Genomic DNA, 24,087 nt, shown 5'->3' with positions numbered 1-24,087 from the left:
ATTAAATTTTATTATAATTTGGTATCAAGTTTTTATTTTGGTCATTTTATTCTATACTACAGCTACATTTCATCTAGAAGAAGAACTCAATAATCCAGTAACTATTGAAAATACTGATCGAAGTATTGCAAGTTTAATCTGAAATAAGAAATAATAGATTATTTTAAAGAAATAATTTATACTGCAAAAAAATAGGTCAGTCCTGTTAGTATTATTATAAAAGCAGTTCCTTCACTTTCTTAAAATTAATATACAGTGATGGGTTTTCACGGCAAATTAATTTTAAACAGTTCAAAATAAAGTGCTGATCGCTTAGTGACAATATCGCTCACGTAGTCCCCTCGGTGTACTGCATTTTTTTAAATAGATCGGCTGTAGTTCTAGTGATGGTTTATTTGAATGGTTTTTCTCAATACGAACACAACGTATTTTGAAGTAGTTTATTTTAGCTTACACACACCAGAAGGGATTTAGAATCAATAAATACCGTGACGAAACATGGAATAATTATTTTCCCTAGTTTTTGATACACATGCATTCACACATATATGAACATGATCGCGTGTTTTTTTCGCGGAGTTTTAGATGATTGATAACATTTCCTCGTTATCAATGAACTCCAAAATTCCTCTGGCGTTTTAAATAGTCCCAGCAAACTTTTTCATGAGCCATTACTCCACCACGTTCCGTTTAATGGAAACATAATCCATCAATCTCGCTGTGTTAGAAATATTATCGATAAACTATCTATATTATAGTCGTCTTGAGTTCTTACATTTCAGACCATTATAAACCTTCAACCATTTAAAAGTAACTTAAAGGTTGCGGATCTTTTTCCCATCACTGTACTAGCCGTTTTGTGATTAAGAATTTAATAGAAAATTCGTAATTAGGTTTTCAAAAATAAAACAAATGTTGAACTACTTGCGATCAATCCTTTTGTATAAAACTGCTTATATAGAAAACTAGTGGTCTACGAATATATAAGTTATTTTCAAGTTGCAATTAATCGCTTAATTAATCAGATAAGTAAGTATTCGTGGCTAATTTTATTTTGTAGAATCTATACCTGAATTAATTTTGAGAAAAATCCAGCACTTCCTCCACCACCTGCTTCTTCCTGCAATATAATTAATACTATTTTAAGAAATTATGAAATACTTATGTTTTTGTTTGAATTTTTTCGCAATTTTAGAATTTTTATCAAAAAATATACCGAAGTAAAAAAGAACAAAAAAAAAACAGGTTTTTCAAAATTATTAAGAAAATTCGAAAAAATTCAGAAAGTTTAGTAAAACTAAGCCTATAAACATTTTCAACACATTTAAATATATTTCAAGGCGTTAAAGATCATATTCTCCAGATTTCTCCAGGCGTTATAGATCATTCTCCAGATCGTTTTCAATTTATTTAAAACATTTTTTTTTTAATTTTTGAGCTTTTCATACCAATCTTCAAGTTTCTAGAGTAATCCAGAAAATACTAGACCAATTCAAATTATTTTTAACTAAAAACCCAAAATATTCTAGACCCAATCTAAAGAATTTCCACTCATTTAAAACAGTTTAATATATTTCAAATCCACTCTAAACAATTTCAACTCATTTTTAATGCCGGAATTGAAAGTTATTAATGTTGACGACGTTTATTTCCAACATAAGACGACGCTACGTGCCACACAATCAGCGAAATCATCGCAATTTTGCAAAAAAAAATGTACGAATTGGTAGTGGAAAATTTATCTTTTATTGGAAAACTCCGTATAAATAAAGATAACCCACAATATTTCAAAACACTCTTGGGTTTTCTTAAGAGGCGAACTGGATATGAATATATTATACATATAATTTTTATGAGATTAAATCGATAAGCAATTGTAATTAAGAAGAAGTATAATACTCACCCCACCACCACCACTGCTTGTAGAACTTGAACCACCAAGAACACTTGTTATTAATCCTGCTAAAAAGCCTGACGAATCTGATCCAGCTGGAGTACCACCCCCTTCTTTTTCAGCTGGCTGTAACATACGATAATATATGATATTAATAAACGTAAATGTTAGCAATTTATTAGCTCTCTATGTGCTGGTATGTGCTGAAAACATAGTAAACAAAAATATAATTGCCCATACTCCGATTAACACCAAAAGCAATGAGTTTCATGCAAATTTTGTACAAAGAGTATATAATTCGGCATGCATTTTTTTTCAAAGCAAAAAACATTCACGCAAAATCAATTTTTTAACTGGCAGCGTCGTCTTGTAAATTCCTATTCATAAAAATTTTTGAATATATTTTTTTAGGCAAATTGTCAGGTTAATTGCATCACTATTTTTAATTGCAATTGTTGTACCTACATATTTTGTAGGTATATTAATCAATAGTTCGATTTTTTAAGGTTTAAAATTCAATTGCTGACATCTTTTAACCAATGGCTTTCCCTCCCAATACGGACAAAATATTTCCAAATTTAGAAAATATGAGATTCATTTGAATTATTTTTAATAAAACAGCGTTAATAAAATCCATGAAATTCAAGTAAAATTTCCATATCAAACGAGCTAGAAACAAAACATTATTTCAATATTATACTTTTTGTATACCATCCTTACCAGTATAACGTAAACATATTTAATATAAATAACTGTTAAACCTAAATATGTATTTTGAAAAACTAAAAATTCTACGGTTTATGATTAATTCATAAGAACGAACACGTGGGCTTTTATTTATGTTGGTTTATATTTACTGCTCATAACGTAAAATTTGAAGAAAAATGATAACTGTCCATGGATTATGATTGCAAAAATAAAAGTTTCACATTAAATTTCCATTTTCAATCAGCATGTTTTTATGAACTTGACTAGGTAGTGTTGGTTTGATATATAATATAATTACTAGAATGTATTAACACTTGCCTATACTTTTATACTAAACAAATTCACGGTTTAGTGTAAACTAAAGAAGAAAAGCATTTGTACTGAAGATACCAAATAATTTTGTGTAATGTTTTATCTGTGGAAATTTGCTTTGTAATGTTCATTTTAATTCAAGATGCTGTGTAGAATCTTGCGGAATTGGAATCCTAAGGACTTCTGATATTATTTGTATAATGCTCCAAGCCTTTATTGTGGATTGAATCCAAATTATATATTATAAAGGGATGTTTTTCCATGCCTTTGCCTTACTTCCAGGACTTACAAAGCCTTATGCTAATTTCAGCATAATAAACAGTATTAATTCGATATTAAAACATTTATAGAAATATTAATAAATATTCCATTTTATTATTAGAGATTTTAATTTTTCAACAGTTTGTGAATTAGCATGTAACAGCAAGAATGTAACAACGATTGCCTATACTTATAAGCAAAACAAAATTCAATTTAATTTTAATATTTTTAAATGAAAATATAATATTATCTATTCTTGGGGAGAGTCCCGAGGAAACGTTTTCTATTTTTTAACTGTACATATCATTCAACTGATTTATAAACTTAAACAACAAAAGCTTAATGGCATGGTTTGACCTTAGAAATTTAAAATTTAATTAAATTTAGGAATGTTTTTATATTCTATTAATTTTCTCCTTTTTCTAGTTGTTTGTATAGTCCTAGAAGGAACCTTTCCTCTTAAAAGGAAAAAATTGCTTCATTTTATGCATCGAATGTATGTATATTCTGTGCCTTACAGACTTAGCTATTTAATTGATCTTTTTGAGATTTATATTTCGCCTTTCATTTTATACCATTTTATAAAGAAGTGCAAATTATAATGTTCAATATGCAACCTGACAGCAGTTGTGAAATGTGCATAAAAAATCTAAAGAAATACACATCTACAATCATAACAAATGATTACCGCACTTAATCCTGGCAATGTTGCTGACAATAAATTTCCTAAAAATGTTCCAGCGCCTTTCTAAAATAACAAACATAATATTGTTTTTCTGCAAAACAAGTATTTTCATCATATATGAACACTTTATATTACCGCTCCTTTAGGTCCAGCTAAACCTGCAATTGTTGCGGATAATATCCCACCTAAAAAGCTACCAACATCGGAGCCCCCATTTCCATCTTCATCAGGCTATTTACAAATAAAAATTTAATTTAATTAAATATACACGATATTTACATAGATTATATTACAAAAATACCCCAAATAAACTTCCAACTACTCCTGTGATACCACTAAAATCGTAAGTTCCGTCTGGATTTTCCTTTAATTGAAAAATATTATATTATATTAACAAAAAATAATTTACAATAGAATATATCGATTGAATATTACCGCACTTAAACTTCCAATTAATGCTGCAACTACATCCAAGTCGATTCCACCGTTTTCCTAAATTTAATATTGCCAAGGAATGCAAGGCTTACAATTAGTAATGATTTATTGTTAAAATGGTGTAGCATGCGCTCAAATTGATAATAAAAACTCCAATGGTTCATGTATATCGAATAGTGCGATAGGTTTTTTTTCTAAAGTCGTTAATTGCTTAATACGCTCTGTAGATGCTTTTCTAATATCAACTAATGCAAGTGTTAGCTTTGCATTCTAGGAATATAAAAGTTTATATATTTTTTGGGTTGTTATGAAGAATTTATTTATTAGATTTTCGATTTATTTATATTGAATTCAGCTTCAGCTTTTGCCCTATTTTTTCTATTGAAATACATGTTGGACCATTTTAATCTATTATGGCTAACATAAATAAACTTGCACATAACTCAATAACCATTTTTTAGCAAACTAACAAATATTTTTGTATTTCCTGCCCAATTTTACACAAAAAGGTATTATTGTAAAAGTATTTTAGAAAACACTAAAACAAAATACTGTTGATCTCTGCGGTCGCTAATAATAACCGACCTAACATAGAAAAATACTGTAGATAAAAGACTCAGTGTAATACAGCTGGCTAAAAAAAACAACCGAAAAGTAACCGAGTCAATTATTTTCGAGTCAACCAAGGCATGAAAAAAATGGATAAAAATATATGTACACGAAGTTTGATATAATCAAATAATTAATCAATTTCGTATTAATATTATCAATAAAACGCATACCACACGTAATGTAATATTTACAAATTTCAATAAATTTTACCCCACTTAATGGCGCTAAGAACATTTTAAGTAAACCCCCAATACCACCACCTCCTGCATCATCATCCTCTTCCTCTTCTTCTTCTTCGTCTTCTTCGGCTTCAGTTTGTCGATTAAATGTAATTGTATCATTATTAATATTACTATTAAATCTTCTAAATTTCGTTCCATTTGCACTAGCAACCATCACATTTATACTTTCAGTATTATTTACAGTCAACACATCAGGCAATGAGAAGTTTTGTTGTTGTGTAGGCAACTTGTAGTGTGTATAAGAAATGTTATTAGATTGTATTTTACAAAATTATACTTATTATTATTTTGATAGTTTAATTATTGGCATTGTGCAAAATAACGATATATTAGATTTTTACTTTAAAATTAAAATTAAAATTTATATAACATTCGATATAACTTTATCGCACAAATTAGAAGTCATGAAAAAGACAGGATTTCATGTTATACCTAAATTAAAGTTGGAAAATATACTCATTTGTATAATACATGCCTATGTGTGTATAGGCAAATACATATACAGATATGTATAACTACATGCATACGTATGTTTTTTCATGTAAAGGTTTTTTCATAAAAAGCATCATTTTTTGGCAGAAAATTATCACCTTTATGTACATTTTTTACAACAGTCAATTTTTGTAAGTTTTTAATAATTACCTCACGTCGTTTTCGCCCATTATCAGACGAATCCTTTTTACTTTTTTGTGTGTTAGTAACAGTTACAGACTCTATTTCACTTTCATCCTGTAAATTAAAAATGGTTAATGCATTTAATACACAAAACATAAATGATGAAAATTGCAAATCATTTAACAAAACATTTTTGACGAATTATTTCTTTTTCTTGAAAATAATCAACCAGGAATTTACCGTTCATACCGTTCTTAAAACATGAAATATTGTGGAACCTTCACCCTCCCATGCCCCAACTTTGAAATTTCACATGGCACAACCTGCCTTGTGATATCTTTGAAAGGGCATAATTCTCTATTCAAACATGATAAAAATTTAAATCGATCCATTGGCTCTTAAGATAGACTACAGAAAAAATGAAATTCATTCCTCCATTGATTTGAGAATTTTATGACCTTTCAAATGAAGTATCACAAGGTAGGGGGTCCATTTGAAATTTTAAAGTTATGGTAGGTGGAGGTGAAGCGATGAAACCTTAAATTCTCTAGGTACCAATTTTAACTTCCCCTTCTATACCTAAATCGACGTGTCTTCACTCAAAACAATAATCACATCAGACCAAGAGTTATTAATCGTAGATACTTTTAAAATAATGGTATAAATTATTTTAAAAACTAATTAGTAATTTTAATTTTTCAATTACAATATCCCAAATACAATTCATGAAATTATTTAGTTGAAGCATTTAAAATGACGATAATAGTATTTGATTTTAAGATAATTTTAAATTAAAAATATGTCACAAAGCAACGACCTATTAAAATTAGTTATTAATGACACAAAATATTATTTTTGTAATTATGTCATGCTATTTAAAAAAATTAAAACGCATGATATATGAAAAGTAATAATTAAACAAATAAAACAATAATTATTAAACAGTTAAAATAATAACAATTTAAATGTTATTTATTTAAATAAGTAGACATTTCAAGCGCATGCACATAATCATAACTGTAATAAAAATTTAACGTTAATATTAAATTTCTTAAATGAAATAGTTAGATAAATAAATAATCTTCGTTATTTTTCCATCTTGCCCTCGTATCCACTAAATTCTTTCAACAATTTATTGACGATACTTTATTATTTTTTATAATATTTGAAGATGATTCGTAAGCTAAAAAAATTGAGTATAATCGAATCTGGATGAACGAAAGTTCCAGGCATATTTCCAGTAAGGTCTTGCAGGTAAGGGGCCGCAATTCCAAGTAAGAAACGCAATCTGTTTTTCGGTTATGGAAGTTTCTTACTAAACCAAGTTTGTCGCTTATTGTGGCTTATAGTAGTGGTTTATCTCAGTTATAGAGGTTCAAAATATACAGAAAGTTTTTATTAAGTTGACATATGCTTGAAACTCGAAGGGAAAAATGTTGGGTCTTAAGGCGCACATCTTACGCATACATTAAACTTAACCTAGGTTTTCAAGCTCACTTTTCTCCATAGCTGGTACCTAATCGATAGATCAACACTTTAAATAAGAAAGCTGTAATTGATTTTCAAAATTGGTATTTCGTATAATTGTTTAAACGAAATCTAGACACTTCGAAAAAAAATTTCCAATAAATCCAATAAAAGTGGTTTGTTTTTCTGTAAAGACTATTTTTGTTCAAATTGAATGAACAAACGCACAAAAACCTAGATTTTTGCTATCAATTAATGTCTAAATTATTCGCTTTACAAAAAAATGTCTCAAACAAAAAATGTTTGCGTATTTAAAAATAACAACTTTCTAATTAAAAGCGTTCGTCGAACCTGAAAAATAAAATCGAATTCGATGCCGGTATAAGATATGTGCCTTTGAAACCAACAATTTTTATTTGAAGCGGAAGCCTTTTCCTCGTTTAAATTTCGTATACATATCGTAACTTAAAATACTGGACAGTCAAATTTAAGTGGACGAGATAAACTAAAAAACTCTAAAAGAAGAACCACGAAGGAAAAACGACTTTATCTTATAAAGAAATTATCGAAGAGAAATATCTTATTGGCATCTCAAATCGTACTAAAAGTTGCAGAATTTGAGATCGTGTCTCAATCATCAATCTCGATTAGATCGGACACTTTTAAATTTCCGCTTTTAGCCAAATGAAATGAGGTTAAAACATTTTCAAAAAAAAAAAGCTTTAACAAAAAAACAGAAAAAATTCCCTTTTTAAAATTGTTTTCTCTCCGCGTTTGCCTGCGCTAATGAAAATGAGTAGAAGGTTACAATAATAACCTTTGAAGAAAATTTTTAAAAACAATTAATTACAAATATTTTACCTTTAATAATACTTCAATATGACTTTCAGTAGTTGCGTGATGCTGTGGATGGGCAGGATGATGACTTATACCTTTTTCCGTAGTATGATGACCCTGAAAATGAAATTAACTGAATAGTTAATAATTTTATTGTTTTCACTATTTATGTATGTACATTCGATATAATTATGTATTTTTATTTTTTACTTTCTTTTGGTTCAATTGGTACTACTAAAAGAATATATTAAAAAATAACATTATATTAATAAATAAAATATTAATAGGATTATTATATACTATATAGTATTCATATTTATTATGAATGAATTCATGTAATCATAAATCATTTATTAATTGTTTGATGGAACTAATTTCAATATCTGTTTTGTTTATAATCGTACGATTGTACTTAGTTAGTACATTAGAGGAAGGTGAGTATATTGCAACACGAGGATTATTCCAAGAAAAGTTGACATTTTCCATTGATTTAAATGTAAATAAATGGGTGTTTCCTTTAAAAATAGTTTAATTTACGGTGACTGTTAATATTTTCCTAATATTTGGTTAATATTTCTCATAGTACTTGACATAGTAATGCCCTAATATCCAAAGTAGACAAATTTTCGAGCCTTGTTTCATATCAAATGAGCTCATGGAGAACAATTCAACATAATGAAATGTTGAATAACATGCAGAATTTAATATATTTACTGCTTTTACTTAGTAGAATCCTTAGTTAAAGCAGTAAAAATGTCAAGTTCGAAGTTTTAAAATTAAGAGATCCAAAAAGGAGCTATTTTGCAATGATCGCTTGAATTATGCGATATAATTTGATTTGGACAAATGTTAGGTGTATATCAGGGATGACGAACTAATCGCTGGTGGCATGCATCACAATATTTTGGGCACGTTACCGATCATAAATCGTGAACTACAATTGGAAGTTTGAAACAAATCAAAAAATAACCAGTCAATGTATATGATTAAATATGCTGTATATGATATTTTTTTAATGTATATGATTAAAATTGTCCAAACCAAATGAGCCATATTTTTTTATGATATTTATTGATTTTTAAACACTCTTATCATAATTTTTAGATCAAAAAGTGTTCATGGATGGCTATTTTTAATTAAATTAATTTTAATAAATTTTTTCCGTTAATTTCACTTTTAATGTTATCATCAATTGTGAGAAGAATTGATCACAAAATACTTTTACGAATGGTGAAAATTCAATAATAATTGTTTGATAAAGCTTTTTGAACTTCGGAAATATTTGATGGTCTGTTTTTGATGTTTTTTCGCTTTTTCATTCTTCTTTTTTTTAAACTCGCAATATTAAGAAAATTTCTACATATTCAAATATATTTTATTCTGGAAATATTGTCATCTAGCTCAACACCATTTTAATTAAGCAATTATGGTTTTCATTAACTTTATGCGTTTGCTATTCAAAATATCATCAACAATGATAAGAAACCACGCATTATTTACTTTTACTTATTTTAATGTTTAATTTTATATAACTAATTTAAAATGTCAATCATACGCAAATTAATTATAAACCACTGTAAACAATAAACACAGCCTCAAACCGCTTTAAAAAATTGTAGTATTATTTTGGTATACAGATACTATAGTTTATAAAATATAGTCCAGTGCAGTTACGATCTGACTCAAAAATTTTTTAAAGGTAGATACTAGATTTTTTGATTAATTCATTCGATGGACGATCTCTTGGAAAAATTTGTTGCGTTTTGGTCCATATCTTGCGTTGTCACGATTGATAGAAAAAAATTTATTAGTGTTGAAAGTCAACATTTTATTTGTGATCTTCGTTTTGTAATGTTTTGTGTTTCTAACCTAATTTGCGCCCTCACAGGTAAAACAGTGATATTTACGAAAAACATTTTCAAACAAAAGCATTTTTTTATAAGCAACATTTTTTACATTTAAACTTTTGTTCTGAGATGAGTCCTACGCACCCAAGGCTCAATTGACCTATGTTACTCATTTACGATCTAGGCCTCATTGAATTGGACATAACTCGTTTTGAAAATTAAACGCAGACAAGTCCAACGACACTAAAATAATCAAATTTTAATGAATAGAACGCAAGACATGGACCAAAACTTTTGAGTCACCCCTCTTCAATTTTCGTAAATGCACTGGACTAATAAGAGAAACCCAAATGCTTTAAATGAGGGTCATTTTTAAGAAAGCAAAATAAATTTTTCCACTGGGTTTTGATTCAAAATGAGGCGACGTGTCAGACCAAGGCCAAGACTAAAAACAAAACTCTATTTGACTATCTTTATTTAACGAACTTGGTGTAATGGATTTAGTATCTTTAGTATCCTTTAATTCTCCAAACAGGCTCAATTAATGATTAACTAATATATTAACTTAAAGATTTTTGATTCAATCAATAATAATTCAACACAAATCCAATATATATAATACACTTTATATAAAAGAAGAATATTAGAACAACCTAATTAGTTATATCATAAATCGTATTTAACTTTAATTTACAAGTTAATCAAAGTTATATAAGGCTAATAAAACAATTTTTTTATTGTAATATAAAATTGTATAGCATTAAAAAATATTTTTAGAATAATGTTGTAGCTCTGATAATAATGTATGGTAGAGTGTTGTACCTTGACAATAATATATATTGAATTATTCTGTTCCATATTATAGAGTGAGTGAATTGAGATGTAATAATTAACGAGGTATTAGAAAATTATCGGAAGGACAGCATAATTTTTGTAAAGTCTAGTTACTTTTGCAAAATATATATTCAGCAAACTATATATTCTTTCTTTTATTAAGACCATTTTTGTAATTTAAAACTTTCTTCGCTTTTTTCTTTTATGATAATTCCAATGCAGGAACTTATTTTCATAGAAGAATCGATAGAATTTCGAATTCAATTTCTGTCAAATCTATTTAATTCCCAAAAAAATGTGTCGAACTCCTCTTATCAGTTAAAAGTTAGAGTTCACTTTTCTATGATATCTTTTAGCTCTTCAACTTTTGTATTGACCTTGTTTTTCTAAACTGCTTCTCAAACGTACCTGTAAAATGCTGTTTAGAAAAGTTAACTATCGATGGGAGTGAACCAAGGTCACTGCCCATAATATATTATGGTCTTGTACCATGGATATTAATAAATTATAAATGTAATTTTTATTGGTAGATGTTACTGCTAATCAATAACTTTGAACTCAGTCGAAATTTTACGCCGTGTTAGGAAAACCGATTAGGAAAAAAACGTTAAATTTCATGTATGGTCGATAAAACAAAGTATTTGACGAAAAACACCAAAAGTAGACCGATCACTGGCTTTTAGAGTGTTTAAAAAACGTATAAATAAAATAATTAATTGAAAATAAGTTTTTTTTTCTTAAAACTTTTCAAACCTTTCGTTTCAAGAGATTTACAAAAATTTACATTGTGATTCAAGGTAAAACAGTTTCTCATGTATCAAAATATAACAGCTGGCCAAATAAATTTTAATACAATAATAAAAGTATCACAATGTTGACGAATGCTTATATTCTTAAAAAAAAATATTAATAATACTAATTTCACTTTTGAAAAAATATATTTAAAAAAAATAACCATAATATTCCTTTTTATTATGAGTTTGTAAGATGAATAAATAATTTGGATTTAATGCCTAATTTTTTTATTTTTTACGTAGATTATTTCATTAATTTCAGTAAATGTAGGTACGTGATAGAATTGTATAAGCTACCGCCTGAATAAAGTATAACAATTTCATAACTTTTGTAGGTACATTCATTATACATATTAACCATCATTAAAATCATTTCTTTATAAATTTTAGTGTTGTCATAATATAGTTTGACAGATTTTAATAAATTTATATCTATTATAGTTTGAAAAAAATAAAAGTTATTTTACAACAAGCTACAATTTTTATACCATGTATATATGAAATATACATAGTATATTAAGTTTAGTCCCAAGTTTGTAAAACTTAAAAATATTGATGCTACGAAAAAAATTTTGGTAAAGGTGCTCATAGAATCACTTAATTAGTCAATTTCCGGTTGTCTGTCTGTCTGTCTGTCTGTCGTCTGTCCGTCTGTCATCACGATTACTCAAAAATGAAAAGAGATATCAAGCTGTGCGCTTAGGACGTAAAAAGTGAGGTCGAGTTCGTAAATGAGCAATATAGGTCAATTGGGTCTTGGGTCCGTAGAACTCATATTGTAAGCGTTTGAGATAGAACAAAAGTTTAAATGTAAAAATCTTTCATTATAAAAAAATAAACAACTTTTGTTTGAAACATTTTTTCGTTAACATCACTGCTTACCCATGATAGCGCAAATTATTCGCAAATTTTATAATATGTATGTTATGGCTATATCAGTTATGTATGTGTGACATTATGTATGTGTAATGTGACAGAGTAATCAATACTGTCTATAGATGGTATTTCAACAATTAATTCAGTCAATTGTTGTTTTCACTAGTTTAATAAAAATTTTTCATGCAGGTTATTACATAATTCCATGCACTTCCACCATCAGATGAGCAGATGACAATATGAATAAAATAGATTTTACTACGTTCTCATAATATTGATTAAATCTTATAATAAAATCGCTTTTATAATAAAAATTAAAAACTTTTTCGAGTTACTTATAATAAATACAAATAAATATTCCAAAACAATGCTGAAAATACTCAGTTGTCCTAAAACGAACCCTTTAAGAAATTAAATATGAATTAATTTGAGATAATAAAAATATTTCAAATACCATAAAAATAAAGGAAGTATGTAATAAAAATTTTTGTTTCATATAAATATGGCTATCTTCCATTTTTTTTATTAATAAGATTTAGCAGTAGGTAAATCGATTTATTTTCTTCGAATTGAATATTGAAGATTTTTGATTGATGATCGAAACGTATTATAATATGAATAATTAATTATTCATTATATCTGTATATGTATAAAATTTATTAATTATATTAAATTTAATTGCTTTTTGTTTTAAATATTGTTTTCTGATTGTTTATGCTGACAATGATAAAGATTTTTTTATATGGTAAATTATTTATTCAAAACACGATAATTATTTAACAATTAACATTGAATAGGTAGGTCTACATAGAAACACATTCAATATGTGTTAACACCGATCGTCTTGTTTATCAATATGTTATGTCGGATAAACATATTTAGGCAGCCTTCCAAAGTATTAAAAATAAATATTATTCATTGAATGTAATCAATCATTGAATTACAGATCGAGGTTTTCCGATATTGAAGCTAGTTTTCATTATTTCAACCACCATAAAACATGTCTGAATACAAATTGTCTTGTAATTCGTTGTTTGCGTAGTCATGGTAAGGATACAACAAAATCGATGCCAGCGCTTCCAGTGAAAAATTTTGACAATAAAGGAGGCTGTTATGACTAATTTGCAATTCTTTATATGTTAATGTTATAGAAAATGTCAAATTAAAATTATTGAAAAATACTAATTAATTAAACTTAATGCATTAAAAATTGTGAAAATAATAAATCAAATTGCACAAATATTATTTTTCAATTGTAAATTATCATAATTATTTATTTAAATTTGTGGGGCAATAATATTAAATTTTAAATGTTAGTCATAAATGCAATCCATACAATTATATATGCATCCATACAATTCTATAATTAAAGTAGTGTATCGTTACCATGGAAACGCCTCCAATAAAACTCACGCACGGTGCGAATACCATTTTCCGCATTTTGCAATGTTTAATCTAATACGACGTGATTTCGTATCATTCGAAAAGTATCGTGTTATAGATATTTCACAAATATAATTCGTGGAATTTCGATTATAGGTGATACCGGTCCTAACATTTTTCCAAAAATATATTTAATGATTACCATTAGTATGTTTAAAACGTACAATTTCATATAATATTTAATTACTTTAACAAATATAATAATTTATGACTATAAATATTCAAAACACATTTTTTCCAATTCAATGCAATACTCTTGTAATTTTAGTAACAATAATAATATAATTATGTTAAATTTAATGAAGGTTTCTTCAACGTTTTATATTTTTCAGATTAGATTTTTTGATTTTATCTGTTAATATAGTTCTAACATTTTGTAATTCTATTATGTATCAAAACGTAATCAAAAACTGTACCATTTCTTTACGTTTATCTCTTTTAAAATTACCTATGAAATTTACTTTGGCAATAAGGCAAAGAAAAATTACAATTAGTGAATTTTTAGGTTGACACTGGTACATAAACTAAAGCACATTTTCTCTATTGGTTTTACAAATAAATTATGATAACTAGAGTCGAAAATTCGATATTTATTTCGACTTTATTAAACTTTCACAAACGTGCATTAAAACCAACGCCCGTTTAAATATAGTTCGTATTTCTACGACATAAAAATTAGTATTAAGACTGCTGAGTTTATTTAGTAACACTCAAAAATTTATTTATATGGTTAATTAATTAAGATTTTTGAAATATGCGACTGGTGTAAGTTTTACTTAAAGTTAGATGATATAGTACTCTATGTACAGGGTGTCTCACTTCGAGTGTAGCCGCACCTGTGTTTTAGAAAGAAAGATTTAAATAAATGACTTTCGTAAATATTTGCTGCTCGAGGAAAAGTATCAGATAATATACTTTCATAATTATTCCATTCATCTCAACTCAACTGTGACACGTCTCATCGGGAGTAGTAAGTAATATTGCAACAAAAAATTATTTAAATTTCTTCACACTAAAATACGAGGGCGATTATACTCAAAGTAAAGTGACACACTGTAGAAATGAAATAATACACAGAAAAAAGATTCAAAACTCGAAAAGTTTGAAAATAATTTTAAGCACATACCTCAATATCATTTTCACCAGGCGAAGGTAGAGTTCGTTTTTCCCGTTCGGACCAATCGCTAACTAGAATTTCGTTCTCGTCGTCTGATTGTTGATCCTCCTTACTATAGACTGTTATTAATAATTTCTGAAAAAATTCATAGAAGTCCTTTAAATATGTATTGATAATTAATTAAAGAAAAAGACGAGGATTTAAAATTTGTGTTAAAACTGCTGTATTTGTGATTGCAATTAGGTAGACATATTTCTCAGACATCCAGAAGCAGACAACAGAGAGCAAAATTTATTTATTGCTTCGATGATTACCTGTCCAAGAAAGAAAATGAAAACTTCCGGAGAGGCTTCTGGTTAACTGTTATAAAAGACAGATATAACATAAAGAATATAACAAATTTTGTATAATGAATATTAAAGGAAAATGTAAAACTTTTATGCAATCATATTAATAAATAAAAATTTGCATTTGCATATTTACACTTCCATATAATTTATTCATTCTTAGAAACGGAAGTGAAATAATATTTTATCGCATATTTTATGTGAATGTAAACGATGCAAGACAACTGGTTTTTTGGATAAAAATAACAATCGAATAATAACTCCAAAAATAACAATAATTTTAACTGCATTATATTATCGTTATTTTTTTACTTTTTAGTGCATATTAATTTGTTTTGAAAAAGTTTTTCTTTTGAAGTCGGTTCTCTTTTTTTCAAAGTTTTTTTTTATTTTGTAATTTTTAGTGAATTTAAAGTACACTAACTAATTTGTCACTGAGAAAAGAATCATCGAAATCGGTTGGCGTGATATTGAGTTATTCGTCTTCTTGTCGTACATACTTAATGCACATTTAAAACTTTTATGGTTTTCTCATGGATGCCGTTGTCAGAATTGGACTGAAATAAAATGGGACCACACGGGAAGCACCAGGTTTCAAATAGATAAAGAATCATCAAAATTGGTTCACCCAGTCGAAAGTTCTGAGTTAACACACATACACAAAATACAGTTAACACAAAATACAGTCGAATTGATAACCTCTCCTTTTGTTGTTTGAAGTTCGTTAAAAAAGGGAAACAAACACCCAAAAACTATAAATATGAGGTCAAAAGGTAATCAAATATTTAAAAAGAGCAATACCATAAATATGCTTAACAAAGGTTTGTAGGAAGTAGATACTTTGAAATGGAATCTAAATAGGAAGCAAATATGACTTTTTCAAACTGTTTATACAAAATATATAACGGTAGTTAAAATATTTTTGAATAAATATTCATAATTAAATATGTTACACTTTCATAATTTGATGATATACATAATCCACACGCTTATCAAATTATCGCAATATATTACAATATAAGTATGTATCTATAGATTCTTTTTAATCAATTAGTTTTTATATTTAATTAAAGAATATTAAATAATAATATAATTTATTTTTCATATTTTGTTCAATTGAAAATAAATAAAGTTATGGATATGCGAATGAGTATTTAAAAAAAATATTTTATTAATAGCATTAAGAAATTAAAAGTAATTAATAATGTTCGATTAATTCGACATGGATGATTTTCAAAAATTTTAATTTTCAATAAAAAAATAAATTATTATGTGTTTAAATAGAATGTAATTACAAAAAAAGAAATTCCTTTGAAAAGTAAAATTAAAATAATGAATTAATTGAAAAGTAAAAGTAAGTTATTGATTTTCGGACTAAAAAAGTACAAAATAAGTTTTTTTCCTTTGCCAAGCGAAAAAAAAAATGTTTTTTCAAATTTTCAATTGAAAGTTGTACCAAATATGGTGACTTATAGGCATATAAATATTTTTCGAACCATAGCTGTTTATTTGAAACTTTTTTCTTTGCATTAAAAATAATTTTCCTTATATTTTTTTGCATTTTTTTAATGTAAAAGATATATCCTATTTGATTTTTGTTTATCTTAATTATGGTAAGTAGATGCAAATTTACTAAAAAATGGATGAGCCACGGGAAATATATTTGGTACGAAGCAGGGTTTATGCTATGCGACATACGTAGGCATTGACATATTTTTTTTGTAAGAGCTGGATGCAAAAAGGGCGTAAGTTTGAAGAGTATATTTTAAGAAAATCGTTAAGGATAAAAAAATTTATTTTGAACTTATCATATTATATTTATTTTGAATTTATTTTGGCATTATCGATCTATTTTCGACATCAAAGTAATATTAAAAAGTAACTTCTCAATAATTACTCAAAAATTAATATGACGCACCCAAAAATTACTCATATCGTAATAAAAACTTTTATATTTTGCAAATAACACAACAATAAACGCGCCCCTAAATTATTTCTATTAGGAAACTTTACCAGTACAAGAGACGGTATAAGGTCGATCTTCACCCATTTGATAACCAGTTGAGACATATTTTTTTATGAAATTTGATTGATTTTTAAACTTTTCTATCGAAAAGTTTTCATGGCTATTTTTTTAATATTAATTTTTTCAATGAACGTTATTTTAAGGCAAGCCTACACCATTGTTTTCGTTATAAAATTATCTTTCTTCTGATACCAATTTCTTCACCAATCTGTTAGCTGATCATAATTAGTATCAGGAAAAATATATTTTAATTACGAAATTAATGGTATAGGCTTGCCTGAAAAAAACCGTTCATGGAAACTTTTCGATAGAAGAACTATGATATGTTTAAAAATCAATAAAATTTCATACAAAATATGTCTCATCTATTTATCAAATGGGTGAAGATCGACCTTATACCGTCTCTTAGTCCTTTAATACAACTTACCTTTAATTCATCTCGTTTATGTGGCTCAATATTTTCTATTTGAAAATTGTGTACAGGTTTTCGTGTTGGTGAGCATCCAATACTCGTTAATAATATCGTATAAATTATGAAAATAATTATATAATTATTTATTTTATGATAAGAATACTTCCTTGTTGAAGTAGATGACAATGTTGTGGTAATTGTTGTTGGTGATATCCATCGCCAATCCATCATTTTCCTTTTTATCATTGTTCTAAATTATGTAAGATATTATTTTCTTTGAAATTGCATGTATTCTTCGATCAACTATTTATTCGAGGTGGGTGAAGTATTTAATATTATTCACAAATCTGTAAAATGAAAAATAATTACTTTACTAGTTTTAATAATAGCTATTATTAATCAATTTTTAATATGACAATTGAATGGTCACTATAATTTGTGTCTATTAATTATTCATTTTTATTTTAAATTTGACAACTAAATAAAATACAGTGTTTGATAAGCGTGAGAAAAGTTTAATGTTTCTTATTTTTCTAGAAATGAGATAGGTAGGTCGAGATGTCCTATTTTCTGGCTTGTGTTGAAGGTGGCTTGCTTTTGACTAGAATGAAGAAAAATTTCCGAGGTTTCAACGTGGGTGTCTAACTTTTTGTTTCCCATATTATTACGCAACATCCACGATTTTATCAAAACTGTTACGTTAAAATTTACACAAGAGTTAAAATGAAGTATATTTAAAGTAAGCGTGAACAGGGCCGTAAGAGGGTACATACTGCCGGTGGCAAGTATTTAGGTTGCACCTTATATATATCGGGATCGGCTCTAACGATTTGACGAAAATTCGTATGTTGATAGTATTTAACATAAGAGTAAAGACAAAATGTGGAAGAATCGTCATAATAGTGTCATTTTACCTTAAAGAGTCTGTAAGTCTGTTTTTTAATTTATTGAAATGATAAAGTATCAAATTAAGATATTGATTTCTCTCTACGTTTCCGAGCAAAATTACGTTCATTAAAAGGTATCCAAAAGTACCATATTTTCAATTTTGATAAACCAAGTATGTAATCCTACTAAATTTGGGTCATACTTTTCAAATTTGTGATACAAATTAACCTAGCTCTAATAGGTTTCAAGAATGTGTAGTCCTAGTCCCGAAATTAAGTACATAAGTGATAGCTAGCAAGAAACTAACATGACAGCTGAAAAGAATGTCCCTAATTTAGTGGGTTTCAAAAAAAATTCCAATAAAATCGGATCAAATTTGCCTGTGTTATCAAAAAAATCGAATTTTTGAACTTTATGACGTCATCGGAATCCAAAAAATTTTATTTTGCTCTATCACATCCGAATTTTATCCAATTTTGTATAAACCAAGTATGTAATTCCACTAAATTTTGGTCATACTTTTCAAATTTGGGATCAAAATTAGCCTGGTTCTAATAGGTTTCAAGAATGTGGAGTTCTGGTCCCGAAATTAAGCACATTAGTGATAGCTAGTGAAAAACTGACATTAAAGCAGCTGAATTTTATAACTTTATGACTTATATTGCTTTGACTCCCCCTTCGCCTGAGTGATAAGCAAATATTAAAAACAGTTCGTTATAAAATCATTTTTCCTTTGTAGAAAGCATAACTGGTAACGTTCTTATCGTATTATTATTGTTTTTTGGTTTTTTAAAATAATTTATTTTTACAAATTTGTATAATATTTTGTAATTTGAGAACAAGGAAATATCTTTATTATGTGCGAATAATTAATAATTATTTATTTACTTTAAACTTAAATACTACTATAACTGATAGTTGGTAATTAATTTAAATTTATTAATAACTTTTTAAATTGAATATTTAATAATATTATAAGAAAAAAAATTATAGGCAGGTATACCTACATCGTTTTGAAATTGTTCGTACTATAATGAAATAAGATCAAGATACAAAAATTATAAATAAAGGTACAAAAGAAAATGCAAATGAGTTTATAAGAGCTGCTTATTTTAATTCTGCATATTGTGAATCGAATTTTCACTCAGAAAATATGTATGTATTATAAATTGATAAATTATCGGAAAATTAATATATGAATCGAGTATTGGAAATTCCATTCGTGTTTTTTTGGGGCCAAAAATTGTATGAGTTGCAGTTTGTTTCAAAACAAGAAGATTCCAAAACAAGTAGAGAAAAACAAAAATTTAAAACATTTTTTTTTTTGCAAAAGTTATGTTAATTTTTTTAAATAAAAAGATCGATATTTTTAAAGAATCTTTTTAGTGCAGCAACGTATTAACATATTTACGATTATCTCGACGTCATTTTAACGATTGCAAATATTGAAGAAGGTTATATGGAATGTAAAATAAGACTATTTCCCAGCAAAGTTGTAGGGTGTTTTTGGGGTGTGAAAAAGGCATGGAAATTGTATTATTGGGTTCAAAATGAAATGTATTCAGTAAGAAAGTTCAAGATCACACTAGAATCTAGAACTTTTAAGTCATGTTTAACATTACCTCGAGTAAAAAGGCGAAAAATCGTCCTTTTTTGTTGTTTTTTTTTTCTGAAAAGTAGGTCAAATTAAATGAAAAACTCGTCCAAAAATGCGAAAAAAGAAATTAAATTTTTTAATAATTGTTTACAAATTGATTAAAATTTTTGGAAAATGCAAAAAAAATTACACCATTGAATTCTACAAAAATACTATATAGCCATAAGCAAAATTGACTAATTTACTTATCGATACAAATTCTACAGCACTTCTAGACATGCTAGAAAGATCCTGTTTTCGGCATTCGACGTGGATTTGCTTGAAACCTACGGAAACTTGATACAAATGTACAGTACTTTTGTTGTTTTGACCCACATTTTACGAAAAAAATTACTATATTTAAAAATTAGTATTTTTTTTTAAATTGTGTAAGCGACAAAAATGTTTTTTTAGAAAATAGTACCTACCATGAATTGTTAGCAACATATTCACATAGTTTTAATAAGATTAATTTAGATAAGGGGTCCAGATACCGTATTATAAAAAAATGAAGGCGTTAAACGCTCAAATACTTATGATATTAATATTTATATTATATAATAAGTAGGTATAGGTTATTTGCAATATAAGTTATATGTTAATATTATTGATTTTGCAAGTATTTAATCCAGTTTATAAAATTTATAATTAGTATTGATTCCGGTAATATAATTTCCTTTAAAATAATCAAATAAATTAGTCAATTACATTTTATAAATATTAAACTATTGAATTACAATAAATTTCAAGCATATTACTACAAAGTAAGTCCATTTAAATTTTAAATAAATAATTAAACATTACAGTAGGTACTAAAATTTACTGCTTTCAACTAGACTCAAAAAATTTTTCGGGCAATATTTGGATCTTGCGTATACAGAAATATATTCTTGAAAAATACTTTGATGAAATACTTTTAATAGCAAATTTTGCAATAAAATAGAATAATTTATAATTTTTCATGGCATATACGTTACTTTAGTCCATTCTACTACCTAACACACTGAAATATTAATCATTTTGTCAGGGCACAGATTTGTAGCATCGAGGTTAAATACGCGCTTTCTATTAAAGAGGTACTAAGACCAACACCCGGCACTTGGGATAATAATGGTTTTTAATATTTTACAAATTCGCAAAATCAATTATCGTAAATATTTCTGTAAATATTAGTTTTTCCGGATAAATAATAAATCAGCCCGCAACTCTCCAAATTCTATGTGCCACTTTTGGTTAATCTTTCCAGCACATCATGATGTTACTACAAAATTATTGACATTCGAGATCTCTAGTACCTTACATCGTGAATATAAAAATATCCCCGAAAAATCAAATACAAAAGTGGTATTAATAAATACATTGTCTTGACCTTATGGTCATAAAATCTACAGATATGCTGAAAAGTTCAATTTGGATTTTTGTACCGATTACAAGAACTTCCGCATACTGGGATAATAAATTTCCTTGCCAACAGAAAAATGTCCATATTTAAACACTATTGGTTTTTGGTTTATAACCATTATCACCAGTTACATATAATTCACAAAAATTTTATTAATAAATAAAGATCCTTTTGAAGTATGTAGATACGTCTCAACAAAGTGTATGAAAATATTTGAGATTACGCTTTTGAAATATGAAATAATTCAAGAAAGTTACAAAAAAAAAAATAGATAAACAGACGTTGGATTTTACAACTAGGTTAATAAACAATTTTTTATTGTAGATTTTTGTCCGAAAATTAAAAATTCGTATTAATAATTACAAACTAATTAGAAGCTAATATTTTGAAATATTTTTAATTTAATTTATCTAAATCAACAAGAAGAATATCGGAAATAATAACGAATTTGTCACATACTTTTTCATGCATTTTCAATTACATTTATGTTTCTCAAATTTTTCGTGTCTACAGTTTAAATACATAAATTAAAAAATATTTGCGTTTTTCTTTTAAATAATTCATCGCTAATATGGAAAAACAATCAATGTAAATTTCTTTATAAATTTTTTATTTGAATAAATAACAATAATATTACATTGTCTCGTATACATATACAATTACTTTTTATTACAAAACATATTTTCTTTACCGGTCAAGAACAATTACTCGTCTATTTATAAGTAAATTCCATGAAAATTCATAAAAATATTAGTCAAGAACAATTACTCGTCTGTTTATAAGTAAATTCCATGAAAATTCATAAAAATATTACCGAACTCAAAACTTATTCAACAAAATAATAGTATTAAAACACTCTGAGATCAGTTTTGAGAAGCGACAACTATTAATTAAAAAGTTACTCGAAATCAAAGTATGTAATAAACCCACATATTATCATTAGGTTTAGTTGTAAGCCATTTTGGAGTCACTTTTCAATATATCATTACTATCGTACCAATTGCAACAAACACCGTAGAGAAAATCGAGAATACGAGAAGAAAAAAAATGGTGGAAGCGATGGGAAAAGTATATTCAAGTGAAAGCTCAATTTAAATATACTACTTTATATACTTAAAAGCTTGATTGTGAAGCAAAAATGATAGTTAAAAAAAAAATAATAACACACTTTTGTAACTAGCTGAACTAAAAAGTGGAAAATATTAATTTCCCAGTATAGGAAGTTATTGTAATGGTCTCGATTTACGAAATCGAAATTTTCAACATATCTTTTCGTCGTCGATATCGCGCGATCAAAAAATGATATCGACTATGTTGTGGTGTCGATCGAAGCGTATTAACTACAATATGATTCGAAAAAAATTTCATAACATTCAGTCATGTCGTTTCGTTTCGGTCGAGTTTTTTTTAATTATTTCATGATCAATATCACAGGAACAAAAAATAATATCGACTTCGTTGAGGTGTCAATCGGAACGTATTAACGGCAATACCATCCTAAAAGAAAGACTCGACATTCGGTCGAGTCGTTTCGAGTCGGATGAATTTGTATTTTTTTTAAATATTTATTATGCTACTGCTACTTTACTGCTACTTTTGTGAACCACAAAAAAATAGATTGATTTACGATAAGCTTTTTTTGCGAGAAAATTATTTTTTCATAATTATTCAATGTTTTTTAACTTATAGTAATTATTTTCTACTTTTTAGTTCAACTAGTTACAAAAACGTTTTTCTTATTTAGTTTTTTCAAACTATTTTTTTAGCTAGCTCCAAATCGTGTTTTTAAACTATTATTTATTAATGAAATGCTATCTGCGCTCCCACCAACCAAGATTTTTTAGTTAATCGTCAATCCTGAAATTATTATTACAATTATTAAAATAGGACTTATTAAGTTATTGTATTGTCATCGGTCCGTGATAAGTGCGTGAAGTTTCAATTTAATTCGATGTTTTGAAGTAAGTGAAAATCACGTTCAAAGATTTCGTTGCATGGATACATAGTTACATACCAAGTTAGTAAAAACGTGTTAAAAAAGTACTTTTCTACGTTGTTGATATAACTAGGGGACTCAATAAATTTATTTAAAAAAATAGACAATAATAAAAATAATTTTAGTTAACCAAAACTTTTCTAAAATATACCAAAATTATATTTTTTTTTTAATTTTTTAATATTATAAAATTAAAAATAAAATTTAAATTAATTAAAATATAAATATAGAATATAATAATAATATTTTGTCATGTACTTACAAACAATTATTCATATATTACAAAACGCACTTTTCTTTTATTTACCGGTCAACACAACAACAATTACTCTATAAATGTCTTAGAAAATAAGATTGTCCAAGAATTATATGTTTGGTCATGGATGGATGATAAACCTTAC

At 27.0% G+C, this 24,087-nt stretch overlaps 1 protein-coding gene across 3 annotated transcripts; it reads right to left on the bottom strand.

Annotated features, from left to right (window-relative positions):
- Window positions 1–24,087, bottom strand: LOC123293251. Of its 3 annotated transcripts, XM_044874009.1 has the most exons (7): window positions 23,949–24,084; window positions 17,780–18,111; window positions 14,989–15,114; window positions 8,093–8,185; window positions 1,904–2,020; window positions 1,070–1,120; window positions 1–138 (listed from the first exon to the last, which is right to left on the bottom strand). In XM_044874009.1, exons 2-7 carry the CDS (start codon window positions 18,008–18,010, stop codon window positions 70–72), a joined length of 687 nt encoding a protein of 228 aa, XP_044729944.1. In that variant the 5' UTR covers window positions 18,011–18,111; window positions 23,949–24,084; the 3' UTR covers window positions 1–69. The 3 variants fall into 3 exon arrangements, with proteins under 3 accessions (XP_044729944.1, XP_044729945.1, XP_044729946.1); XM_044874010.1 differs by lacking the exon at window positions 8,093–8,185 and having other exon boundaries at window positions 23,949–24,087; XM_044874011.1 differs by lacking the exon at window positions 1–138 and having other exon boundaries at window positions 1,070–1,137.

This window comes from Chrysoperla carnea, chromosome 2 (genome assembly GCF_905475395.1).
Source record: "Chrysoperla carnea chromosome 2, inChrCarn1.1, whole genome shotgun sequence".
Taxonomy (NCBI): Eukaryota; Metazoa; Arthropoda; class Insecta; order Neuroptera; family Chrysopidae; genus Chrysoperla; species Chrysoperla carnea.
The sequence above is the reverse complement of the archived record's forward strand: the minus strand, read 5'-3'. Positions and strand labels throughout refer to the sequence as shown.

Excerpts from the sequence above, each read along its gene's own strand:
- LOC123293251 (XM_044874009.1), bottom strand. The coding sequence starts at position 18,010 with ATGATAAAAAGGAAAATGATGGATTGGCGATGGATATCACCAACAACA. Across the intron at positions 15,115-17,779 it reads ATAAACGAGATGAATTAAAG|AAATTATTAATAACAGTCTA; the intron begins GTAAGTTGTATT and ends GAATTTTTTCAG. Across the intron at positions 1,121-1,903 it reads CAAGCAGTGGTGGTGGTGGG|GAAGAAGCAGGTGGTGGAGG; the intron begins GTGAGTATTATA and ends ATTATATTGCAG.